This window comes from Microplitis mediator, chromosome 5 (genome assembly GCF_029852145.1).
Source record: "Microplitis mediator isolate UGA2020A chromosome 5, iyMicMedi2.1, whole genome shotgun sequence".
Taxonomy (NCBI): Eukaryota; Metazoa; Arthropoda; class Insecta; order Hymenoptera; family Braconidae; genus Microplitis; species Microplitis mediator.
Window position 1 is genome coordinate 22,703,157 of NC_079973.1, and position 13,834 is coordinate 22,716,990.

General features: G+C 32.8%; 1 protein-coding gene across 2 annotated transcripts in view; it reads left to right on the plus strand.

The window, feature by feature from the left end:
• The window catches only part of LOC130668783 (tyrosine-protein kinase Drl), a 70,448-nt gene that overhangs the window by 35,933 nt on the left and 20,681 nt on the right, over positions 1-13,834 (plus strand). For both annotated transcript variants that reach the window (XM_057471248.1, XM_057471249.1), the window contains one exon: positions 9,048-9,315. In XM_057471248.1, the coding sequence (XP_057327231.1) occupies positions 9,048-9,315 (268 nt within the window). The remainder of the gene's footprint in view (positions 1-9,047; positions 9,316-13,834) is intronic.

Below are 13,834 nucleotides of genomic sequence, written 5' to 3' on the forward strand. Positions count from 1 at the left end.
TGAATACATAATTTGATTCATTTTTTAAAATAATTTTAAATTATCGAAAGCCATATTTCATATGAATACTAATTAACTATAAATTAATAATAATCTATATTATTAAGAGAATAAGGAAAATTTTGTTCCCGCCATATCTAAATGATAGAATTAGTTAATGTTATTGAAATAAGTATCATTAGATAGGTCTTGACTGGAATTTGTACCTTTTCATAGTTTAAACTCTTTTTAATTGTCAAGTATTGAGATAAATAGATTGATGTATATCATTCGAATTACATTTAAATTACGCGGGAAAAAGATGATCGTACACGGAGAAAAAAATATTGTTCTGAGAAGTATACTGTATAGTTACAGTAACAATACGAAAAAGTTATCTACTAGATTGTTACTGCAATGATCTACTGTATCGTTCTGACAAGAATACGGTAGATAGCTCTGAGACCTATACTGTATCGTTCTGAGCCCTATTTGACGTCACGCACATTGAAAATTATATGAGATATTTAAAAACCTTTATCATTCATAAATAAATGATAAGCAAATAACTTTAATTAAATAAAATAATTTATAAAACTGATTGATTAGTTAGTTATAGTCTAAATAAATTTTAAATATAAATATAAATATATCTTTTAATTTTTTGAATTTATTTATTAGTAATTTAATTTTAAATTAAATAATAATTCAGATCTCATTTGTTTATTAATTATTTTTCTTCTATTTACGTATCACATTTAAATTATAAAACATCGACTATATATAATATTTAGATTTTTGGTTATGAATGTATATTTGATTACAAAAAGCATAAAAAAACACTAATCAATAAATATATCAACATAGTTATGGAGATTCTATTCTGTTAATTTATTAATTACCCGTGGGTCCATATTTCAACATCACAATTATTTTTTACACTATTTTTTTTTATTAAACGTCTGCTAGCAACAATTATACAATATTCAAAAGTTGGCGCGAAAATGGATGTTTAGTTAGGTTAGACGGTGCCGTGTGAGGTGACGACTACGGAAAGTCGTATAGGGCTCACAGCTATCTAATAGATAGTTACTGGAACGATACGGTATTGTTACCATAAGCATACGTATTGTTGTGGTAACGATCTACGAGTTACTATACTTTAGATCGTTCGAGGAGCAATATTTTTTTTTCCGTGTATTTTTTTTCTTTAAATAAATTAATACTTAATTATTCTGTCACTAAATATGATTGAATGTCACTAAATATGTACCTATATTATTTATATCACGTTACTTATACTAAAATGACAGATTTTCATACTCTTTTTTGGTTTTAGGAAGCTTCTCAAACCCAAAAAAGTGTGCATAGAAAAAAAAGGATTCATTGACACAAAAAATCTTTGCTCGCTTAGAGAAAATTTTTATTTACCCCAATAAATTTTTTGCATTATGAATTGGAAACAAAAATTTATTTAGAACTAGAAAAAATTACTTGGTACAAGGAATTGTTTTTCTGCCCTCCGGCCGGAAAGTGGCAACTTTCGGGCCGCTGCCCCAAACGAAGTTGCGACTTTCCGGCTTCGTCGAGCAGAAAAATAGTATACGCACCTTGGCCAGTAAAAAAGAAAGCCTCAGACCACATGTTTGTCAGCCTCGGCTTCGCCTCGACCAACAATTACATGTGCTCTGAGACTTTTCTTATTTTACTGGCCTAGGTATGTAATATACTATCTTGACCAAAAAAATCTTTTCTCGCCCCAAAACAATTTTTGTATGTAATTGATAATGCTTAAAATTTCTTGGTGCGAATTAAAATTTTTTGCGGCAAGATATCCTTTTTTTATGCGTATTTTATAAATTTAATAGTGATATTTAGGCAGTCACGTAGTGACTGTAGGTTGCTCGTTTTCATTAACTCTTTGTTATTTAAATTTAAGTAAAGTTATCAAATAAATATATATATTTTAAATGAATTATTTTAACAGATATTACATACCATAAAATCACGTGTATTCATAATTTACATTTCAAAGAAGTGAGCAGATAAATTTAAAAAAAAATCTTTACTTCAGTATTCGATCGCTAAGTAAATAATGAAGTTAATTAAAACAATTTAAATAAAATATTTTAATTTTCGGCAAAATAAAAATTATCAAATAAACAGAACTATTAATAAATCCGTATTTTAATATTCCACTGAGCAAGTATGATTTTCCGATCCCAATTTTATCGTACGTGCTTTACATTTAAAACGAATTACTATCACAGACATAGATGTACATGTGTGGATGTGTGTATAAATATAAACGTGAGTGCTGCACCGCGAAAGGTATAACGCAGAGTATTCTCATGAGTGCGATGAAGAGTGTAGAGAATAGAGAAGAGACAGAAATAGAGAATGGATGAGCGGAGGATGATTGGTCGACAGCTTATTGCTTATCACGAGTGTGCCAGGAGGGGTGTCTGCGATTGTCGCGTATTAACCCACTACAGTACGTTCGTCGCCACAAAGGACCGAATTTGCTTACAGCCAGTCGAGAGAGAATCCAAAATCGGGGTTATACAGGATATAGAGAAGGTGAATTGGGAGATTCAATGCAAGGCTGGTGTGCAAGCTGAATGAAGGGATGTTGTGAGACTGCAGACGACCTCAGAGGACTAGAATAGACGCGAATATAAATGTAGATGTAGATGCAGACATAGACGTAGACATAGAGACACATAACGAGAGTCGTAAACGCACACAAGTGACAAAGACTGAGACAGAGTTTAAAACTATGGAGATGAGACTCGATTCACTCCCACGTCGGCTAACCGGTCTCACACTCCACGTGATCCTGCGTTTGTCTCTCAGCGATGTGCGAGTGTATTGCGTTAGCGCCGAGGGTGCAAACAACCTCTTGTCTCTCGAGTACAGTCGAGCTAATAATTAAACCGTTAAAAGTACTCAGTGAAGCGCGTCAGTTTCTATTTCATTTTCATCTCACAAAATCCGTCTCGTTCTATTTTAAATCATTTTATTATTTTTTATTGATACGATTTGCTTGAATAACTTTTTTTTTTTAAATTAATAAATTTTCTGTATCCTAGTCAAAAGCTCATCAGATAATGTTTCGTTATAAGCTTTTAATTTATTTAAATTAATGATATGACTGAAAAATATTAATTATTTATACTGACATGAGTAGAGTTGCTGATAATCAAAGGGAATATTTTATTGTTAATAATCAAACGGTAATGACTCAAATAGCAATTGAGGTTCAATCGAGTTCTACTCTACGAGTAGTCTAAAGCTTATGTAAATATAGATTAGCTGATTTGTTGCGAAATTATAAATTCGCACTGGCAGCGTGTATAAGTACATATAAACAAATAATCCGAGTACCAAACGAATCTAGATTTTTAAATTAAATTTATATATTTTATGTACCAGCTATAAGTTCGAAAATAAATTGGATTATATAAATGCCTGATGGGAAAATCAATGCCAATGACATTGTATACAAACCGAAAAGTGCGGTCTCGTTATACCTCCATAAATACACTCGTATCAAGTACAATAATTAATACACGTCATCCGATGACTGCGGTCACAGTTGATTTGCCCGTAGGGTTACTCTAAATAAATCCCGGAAATTTTCGTATATGCAAATAAAGTACTGTCGAGATATAGGGGACAGTGCACGCATAATTTATGCTAACTTTATTATTATTTGCCAAACTGTATGATACATTTTCTATGATTTATCTATTCTCGTTTGTCTAATCGATACCAAAACATCCGCTCGGATTGTTTATTGCATTTCTTGATTTATTAACTTTCGACTTTTTTTCTCTCAATTCAATCATTTTTTTAGTGGAAGAAAATATAAATGCGAGTACTAGTACATAATCATTGAAGAATAAATATTTGATTGAAATATTGTAGGGTTCAAGTGTAGTATGCACGTCGTTCTTAGCTCTCGCGTGTCCCTAAACAATCCGCGAAGAGATGCCGAAGCACACGAAGGCCCCGGAGAATTCAGTTCCCTTAATTTTTCGTAGGCCGCATGTGTCACGCGATGTATATAATACACGAGTTTTAGTGATTTTAGCGTATTAGGATGTCAAGGTAGCTCGGTATAAACTGACAGTATCAATAAAAAAAAATGTATATATGTATTTATATACGTCCACTTATATACTAAGCGGCCACGGAGGAATAACTTTTACTATGAATTTACGATTTATAAAAAGTGATATTTATGCTGAAGATAAGTAATTTATTGAGTTGTTTTGGAAATAAAATGCGGTGAGTTGATTTTTCAAGTATATTTTATGATAGAGTATCTTTGATGAAGGAAAATGAAAAATAAAATAAGTTTTAAAGACTACAGTAAAGTAGTAAAAGTAAGTATTGAATGTCACATTCCAGGCGTGTCGAATTTAGTTCCGAATCGTTTATGTCAAAGACACCTCGATTAAATTTCCAAGGGCTGAGAGAGGAATGTCGTCATAGCGTTACAGTTGTAGGTAAAAGCTCGCCGAATAGAAGGAAAAGAAGATGAACAAGCATAAGAAAAAGAAGAAGAAAGAAGGGCTGGAATGAGGGACGAAAAGGAGAAGAAGTAGGGAAGTAGAGAAGGAGCGAAATGAAATCAAAGCGTGAATTCGCAAGTTTCATTCCATTTTTACAAAGAACGAGAATAAAAAAAAAACCAATGGCATGTCGTTATTGCACAGGGAGTTAAAGAATGAAAATAAAAAAAATAAAACAAAAAAACAGGGAAACCTTTGCTTCCCCCTTGTCAACTTGATTTTTTACGCTTTTTATTATTTTTTTTTTGTATGTTTTTTATTTTTTGACTCAACCACGGACAAACCGCTGTCCGAAATGGGGTAAAATGATTCTGGTCTTTTTATTACCGACTACAACGGCTCGCTTTCACTCATACTCCCGCTCAGACTCTCACTCGCTCTGATCCCATTCTGTCAGAAATTACTTTCTGAAATCGTATTAAAAGCTCTCCTACCGTGAATAATATCAAAGTTTGTCAGTGACATTTATTAAAAAAAAAAATATAATAATAATAATAATAAGAATGATAAAAAATATATTTTTATTACAATTTAAAATGTCAAAATTTTCCGATGGAAATATATTTTGAGTTTAAATTATATCTTTATTTATCACGACTTGAATATATTTTTAAAGCAGTAGCAAATATAAAAATGAAAAAAAAGAGTCCAAGTTTTTCGTCAAATTAAAAAAAAATAAAAAGTTATAAAGAGTTTACATACATACACACACATACATACAGACACTCAGACATCATTCTGAAAATAGTCAGAATAGCTTCCTTGGACCTCAAAACGTCAACATTTGATGAAATTTCGACTTTCGCAAATCGGGGTGAAAACAATAACTTCCCGAATTTTTCGAAAATCGTCAATTTTCTTAGCGGGAAGTTAAAAATTTCCATATAATAAAATTCTATTGCGCTAAAAGAAAAATATAAAATTAAACGTTAAATTAATTTGAAAATTTATAAGCAAATATAAAACGAGTATTCAATAGCTGAATTTCTATCTCATTAAAAGGTCTCTTTTAAAACCGTGATAGTCAAGTTGATAATAATATTAAATAATAACAATAATGACATTGGGTGCAGCGTAGGAAGTTTGTTGAGTAAACAGAGAGGTTCGAGGGGATGTTATGGATATGAAAGGATGAGAGGAAGCTCAACATGGGAGGGTAGTTGAGGTAATTTTTGAGGTGAGCGGCGGGGATTGAAGTGAAAGTAGAGGTTGAAAGCTTGTTCATCGGGCGCCGGAAAAGGTAGGGTTTATAAAAGTAGTGTGAGTACTGGAAGAAGGTAGTAGACGAAGTTGAAGTGCAAGTAGTTGTAATACTAGTACAGTAGTAGTAGTTGTTGCAGTAGTGAAAGTGGTAGTAGAATGGACCCTCAGCGAGCAAACATTTTTACGCTATTACTGGAATTCGAGAGTGGATATTAAGCAAACGCTTGGAGTTGCAGAAAATCACCCAGCAGCGCGTACGAGCAATCCTTCAATCTTTTCCTCGCCATAAATCGATTCGAGGATTCAACAATTTTTATACGTGATGATACTACCCAGCAGCATTTTAAATGACTTTATAATTTGATTTGTAACAAATGCTTACGAAGTCAAAAAAAAAACCCAGAGTGAAAAGTGTAATATATGGTTCAAACTTTTTTTTATTTTTTATGTAAAAGAATTTTTAGTAAAAGTAGTTTGTCTCTTTGTCTCTTTTCCAAACGAGACAGAAACCTGAAGGTTTCTCGAGAAGTTATTTTCTCGGGGAATATAAATTTTACGTCTTCACGTGTCGTCTTGGGTAATACATTTTAGTGTCGGTTTTGTTGGTGTGTGTCTCTATGTATATATATACATAACTTGGAAATGGAAGCGAACACAATCGATACTCGGTTGATAATAACTCAACCAGTCGACACATTACTCACTATCGATCGATATTTAAGCTAACGAGTTATCGAATTTTCAATGGCTATTCCCATTATATATTCATCATTTACTATTGCGGTAATTGGATATTCAAGACTGATTCAATTGGATTTGCGTCATACTAAATTACTTGTTTTAGGTTATGTTTCATTTTTATAGTTGTCATTATAATTTAATGGCTGAAGTGATCAATGATCGTAACCATTTTCGATTATTGATTCAATAATTTTAATTTATGGTCCAAGTTAATTACCATCATAAATTTCTAGCCGGAAAATTAACGGAAATTGTCTTTAATGGCAAAGTTGTCAGTTTAGATCATTCGAACGATAATTATGCTTGTATCCGGAAAAAATTTTTGGTTTCTGCAGCAGCTGGAGTTAAGTTACTATTAATGGGAGTAGTGACAACTACTGAAATTTACTACATATAGTAATAGGGGAAGGGAGGTGGGGCAAAATGGGGTAGGGTAGGCAAAACGGGGTAACCCCAAAATTTTATAAAAAAAAATTGTATATTTTCAATGGTTTTTAAACATTCCAAAATCACTTCTGTAAATATAATTAAGCGTTACTTTGAATTTTTTTTGGTAAACTTTTTTAAAAATCAATTGTCAGTTGAAAATCATAAATGACGTTTGTTTTATGATAAAAACTATTAAAATTTTTTTTCTTCTTTTGTCTCCAATAAACATGTAAAATATAATTTTTCTTCATGTAAATTACTTACAAAAAAATTCAACTTAATCAAATTCGTTTAAAATCCAGAAATTTTTTTTTTTCACCTTTTTTAGGGGGTACCCCGCTTTGCCCGCTGAAATGAAAATTTTTTTTTTCAACGGTAACTGAAAGTTTTTTCTATTTACTTTGAATATCATTAAAAAAAAAAAGATTTAGCGTATTTGAGTCCTCAAAAACTTGGTATTTCCTTAAGTACCTCCTTTTGTCCCTCCCTCCCCTAAATAATTTTTTATCCTTCATATTGTCCTTTAGTATAAAAAAAACCCTAAGAATTCTCAATAAAATTTTTTTTAATCTACTGACAACAGGCACCCGTTCGCACTTAAAGCAGATAACAGAGTGTATTCTTATAAAAAAGTAACTCCACACAATATAAACTTTTTCAAATCTTTGTAGTGACCCTAGTAGAAAAAACCCTAAAAAGCATCGGAAAAATTTTTTTCCAGGTATCGTGGAAAATCCTATTTTTTTCAGATTTTGATTATTGTACGCAGTATTGTTTTTTGAACAGATCTATAATAAAATTTCAGTATCTTTACTGAAAAAAATATTTTTTTTCGAGCAAAATTGAGTACCTAAAGATAATATTTGTTTTATTTTGTTGAATTTTTCAAAAAGCTCTAATTTTCCGAGCACTATGAAAACACCACAATAGCAAACTGCCTAAAAATTTCCTACTAAAATTAATTTTTTTTTCTTGCCAAATTTTCAAGATATCCCCCAGTATTTTTTATCCCAATACAATGCATGAAAAAATTTCAATTAAATCTCTTAGTTTCAATATTATATTATGAACATAATTAAAACACAATGCGTGTTGATCAATATCAAAGCATAATTGAAGAAAATAATTACATCAGCCCCGAGCCTAGCAAACATTTAATTCAGCATTATCAAACATCACCAACAATTTCAGCATTGTTTCAATTCGACATGTAAACACGTCACGAAATATAATAAAAAATACGTCACACAAGGGGAGACTTGCATGGACTTTATTTGAATGCAGAATTGACAATGTATCAGCATACACCCCTAACTCTATTATTTATGTCACCTCGTAAAACTTGTGGCGTGTCATGAGCTCATACTCGTCGTTAACTTTCTCTCTCTCTTTCTCTCTCCTCTTCTTATTTACTTGTGACTTAAATTCAGACTATTCTGTGATGTCAACACAACCGTCGTGAATTTTCTTCTCCACACAAATGTACCAACTTATTTATATACACATTTATAAATTACAATCCACCGTCAGTCGTAATACAGAGTTGTCGTAGTAATAAACTCAAGAGTCAGCCAACGAGTTTCGTCAATAAAAAATCATTTTTATTTAACTTTTAAAATAAACTCGTGCAACAATTCGTAACCAGTAAGCATTAATTATTTTTTTTCTTCTCCATCTCTTCTGGTTTTATTTCATACGTGACTTGTAAAAAAAAATTAAAATTAACGTACTATATTACGACCGAAGGACTGTAGAAAAATATAATCGCAGCGATAGTTGAAGCATGTGAGAGAATGCTTCTGTAATTTAACATTTATACCTGCGTATACGTACAGTAAATATAAAATCCTGAAATATATATATATATATATATATATATATTTTTTTTTCTTATCACAGCGACATGTTTATCAGCTAATAAATAAAGACCATTGTTGTATTGTGCTAATGCCAAAGAGATACGGGTATAAAAAAAGTGTTTTTTAAATTTTTTTCTCTTTTCACTATTTTTTCCCGCATTTATTTTTATTCGTGATAAATTCTGATAGTGTTTAATTGAGTCATTAATCATGGCACTAAGACTTATTCTTATATATTTTTTCTTATTTATTACAGCTACCTTACTCCATGGAACTAGATTATGATGTCGTGGGAGTGCAAGGTGGTAATCCCGAGGCAGTTGCACTACTACGACCGCAAGTTAATGTTTCATCCAAAGGCCAAGTACCAACGACACTTCAAGTCTTTAGAATTCGTATTCCATGTTCAGGTTTACTTAGTGCTGAAATACCAATGGCTTTGAGGCTCAATATTTCGGCGCCTCCTGGTACTAAGTACAACGATACCACGTTGGTATTTAGGCGTAACAAAATTTGTCTTAAAGGTAACGATATTATTATTTTTATTTTTTTGAATCCAGGGCAAAATAAAACACCAAATCTTCAAATATCTGGAGGAATTTTTCTTTTTCATCAAAATATCTATACAGTCTAGAAAACGGTGGGGTAAGTTGGGCACCTTAAACAACGTGGTCACTCCAAAATTTTTAATATCATCAGTATTATTGGAGATGCTTTCAAAATAGAGAAATTTGGAACCATGAGAGGCTCTAAGTTAAAATGAGCTTATAAATAAAAATTTATTGTCATTCGTTTACTTTCATAATTGCTAACAATAATTAATTTGATAAAAATATATTACAGTTATTAAAGACAGAATACACGGTAAGAAATATTGTGTGGATATCACTATGCTAGTATGGGCGTGAACGCCATACTGTATGGTATCAATGAATTTTATACGTTGTAAAATTATATGCATACACAGAAAAAAAGGGTTTCTTGGCGCAAAAAATTTTTTCTTGTTCTAAGAAAATTTTTACTTGACCCAAGAAATTTTTTGTATTATAAACTGAAAACAAAACTTTTCTTGGAGTAAGAAAAATTTTTCTCGGAACAAGAAAAAAATTTTTTAGGCGAGAAAAAAATTCTTGAGCCAAGAAAAATTTTTGTCTTCAATTCATAATACAATATTTCTAGCGCCAAAAAATCCTTTTTTCTGTGTAGATGATTCGACCATAGCGGGAATAGTAACATTGGCAATAGTTGTCGCGGACGCCACAATGTCATTATGGCCGTCAGGCCCATACTGCGTTGCCGTATTCACAATGCTTCTGGCCAATAAACCTAGTCTAACGATATCTATATAGTTTTGGTGGTAATACAATAGTATACATTGATAGATACGCCAGAAATTATGGCGGGAAAAACTAGTAGCATTGTGCCCTCGGCATTGTAGTATGGGTCTCAGGGCCCTGCTGTTTCGCCGTGCTTGCTATGCATGCGTGTGAGCAATACAATATCTCCAGTACTATACAGTATAGTAAATAACGCCATACTTCTGGGCCTCGTTACTGGGACTGTCTTAAAATATTTCGCATACTATTTTAATATCTGTCTTGAGACCATACCAGCATGCTGTTGAACGCCATGCATTTCTTAGCGTGTACCAGCATTTTTTCTTTCTAGAATCGCTCGTTTTACTCCGGAATCGATTATTTCGGATCGATAGAATATTTCAAATATTTAAATCTTCGAAAAAAAAAAACTTTTTATTACAATTATTGGAGTGGCTGCACTGTGGGGTAGCAAACTTGCCCCATTTTTTTCCAGGCATCGATATTTTTAAACAAAAGAAATTTATTTACTCCAAACTAATGTCTCAGTTTGCCTTAGGTTCTTTCACTTTCTTAAGATTAATGTATAAGTTATTGATCAACAGTTATTAAATGTATTATTATTTATAAGCAAAAAAGCATGCCTGAGTAAATGGGAGTAGTGTAATAATAAGTAATAAGTATAATAAGAGTAAATATTTGAGTTGGTAAGTCTTAAGATGAATTATTAGTTTGTAGAATAAGTTTATAAAGGTAATCGATCAAGTGTAAATATTGTCCGAAATATCTGAAGCTTTTCAATTACTTACAAAAGCCTCCGGGGTATTCCCGGATACTTTTAGTGTATGAGGGAGTAGCGGTGGTGTATAACTATAAGTATAAGTAGGGTCCAGAAAGCTAAGAATCCTTAAATTTTTCCTGCCCCGGCAGCGTCTTAACCCTCACCAGGATGTTCCGACGTTATTTACGCTTATACCCGCTACTAGTACTCCATTCCTCGCTTTGGCTCTCTTGATCTCCGACGACGACGCCCCTTGATCTTGATGCTCGATGGCTCCGAGAGTCGGATCTCTTTCATTAAATCCCGCCGACGAGATTCAATTTTACCTCACGGATTGCTTTTCCCTGTTCCATCTCGCCTTGTAACCGGATCCATTTCTGCTGAGTCTCTTTCGCGAGCTAAAAATGTCGTCGGGTGATGCAACACGACAATCACTTCTTTTATTTTATTTATTTACTCTCTCGTCCTCTCTCTCTCTCTCTTCCTATATTTCTACCTCTTTATCTTTTTCTTCTATTCGTCTCCTCATTTCCCACTTTCTAGCCATCTTCCATGACATTCGATACTTGATTCAATTTTTAAAAAAATAAAATTGAATTAAACACTCGACTTAAATCAATATCCAGAAAGTAAAAAATTCAATTTATAATCTCAGTCCCCATTTTAAAAATTTATTCCATTAAAATAAAAAAAAAAAATATACAAATTGACAAAGCAATGGTCAATTACCCAAGAACAAAGGCTAATTATCCTTCATAAATTTTTTTTCTAAAGCTTACAGTCAATTTTATTTTTTATCATGCGGATAATAAGATTCCCTATTATCACAAGTGTACAAATAAAATTATTTTATCAAATTTATCAACTTGTTTTATTTTTCACAAGTTTCATTAAAAAAATAAATAAAAATCTTTGATTAAGTATAACTATTAAAGTAAGAAAGAAAAAGTAATCCTCAGTAAATTGGAAAATTAGTTGATCCAAGAAACACAGTCTCTCTCACACATACACACAACACTTGGACTCACCTATAAGGCAAGACGAGAGACGCGGTGTGATTTATACGGTAAGCCGTTGATCCCAAAGGACTTAATTCTGGTCAAGCGTAAATCTCGGTTAGTGACTGTTTGATCGTGGCTGACCACTCACCGCCGTTACCACTAGCACTTCGGCCAGCTATTCAACGAGGACGCTGGAAACCTGACTCCCATTGGACGGAAAAGGAAAAGGCCAAGTCGAGTGAAAGACCAGGTCCGAGAGCATAAGAAAGGAATAGAGGATTAAAGAGAATAAGAAGATAGAGTTGAGGATAAACCAGCGCAGAAGACAAAGAGAATATTATTGTGCAAGTGGAACAAGACTACGTGATACCAGACGTCGCACTAGACTTGTAACAGCCCAGATGATCTTAACGCCTCTCTGGCTTTGTCCCCGACACTTGTCTCTGTATTGAAACTTGACAATATCTTGGTACAACTTGCCGAGTATTCAAACTAAATGCTGAGCAGCCTTTGACTTCGAACAACATTAAATTGGAAAAGAAACTTTATCAATACTTCTCAAAGTTAGTCTGTTTTATTTTTGAAATTTTTTTGTTTTACTGTTGTTATAAGTTTTTTTTATCGTATTTTCATTCGTTATTTGCTGTGTTTTTTTGTCAATTGTCACGTCTCAGATGATACGAGATTTTCCCCGGTGACTTGTTGAGAAAACGAAGGATTTTATCGGTCTCGGTGCACTTTGTAATACTCGTTTTGAAGTGAAGTTGAGTCACGTACACGGGACACATGAGCTAGACAGCGCACGAGTTTCGTTCCAATTTATACGACCGAATCGAATCCTCTTTTCTTTTCTCGTTCCTCGCCTCGCTTCACTCACATTTTAAGACTCTCTTATCTGGTAGGTACTCAGAACAAAATGTCCAGCCAGGTAAGACTCTGATCAAGACCAGCGTCGGGACAATAAAATGACGATATACAAGCTCAAGTAGATCTTGAGGTACAAGTACTGAGAAATGTAGGAGCAAAAGAATGAAAAATACGAGATTAGATTGCTCCAATTTCGCTCTACTTTTCTTTTCCCTCTTCGAAAAATAAACGAGTGCACCAGCAGATTGTATGCAAATATTTAAAGCTTATATTTTTTTCATTTAAACCGTTTTAAAAAAAATCCACCCCAATTTGCTTGATGCTTTTTTTTAATTTTAAACAAACAAACTTATAATTTAAACGGAAAAATGATTATTTTAGTTGGAAAAAAAAAAACTAAGTTTGATCGTGGGAATTTAATTTTTATTATTATTAACTTCGCAGCTTATACTTTGGCAACTGAACAAATAAGTTAACAAACAAGTCGCGTTTGAAGCTCGATAAGATTTGAAAAACTTTTTTACTTGTATTATTAAACAATATCGAAGAATTGGAATATCTTTATACCTCGACTTGTCTACTTGTACTGTACTGAGCTGAACTGACGATATAACGTCCAAGCTGGCACAGTTTCGAGAAAACTTTCTTAAGAGTTCCGCACCCGAGGCGGTCGAACAAGATCTTAGTGAGCGGAACAAATAAGAAAGCCTGTGGAAATACTGAGGGAGCCAACTATACTACACTATAACTAAAAATGAGTTGCTCTCAAGAAGAATTCTCGCTCTTGGGTTTAATGCAAGCGTCTGCCATGAAACTGATATCTGAAGAGTGAGCGAGAAAATGAACAAGTAAAGAATAGAAATAAGGTATTGAAATAAGAAGGAAAAAAGCGAATGAAAAAATAAATATGATGGTATAAAATGAAAATAAAAAAGTTGAAAAGCCTTCCGGGCAAGATCTTGGGTACATGGGTTGGAATGGAAAGTCGACGTAAATAAACAAAATAAGATCCCCTGCCACACTTTACTCGGCTTGGATTCTGTGTGCGCTAGTGTCCTATAGTGTAGACTCGAGATGT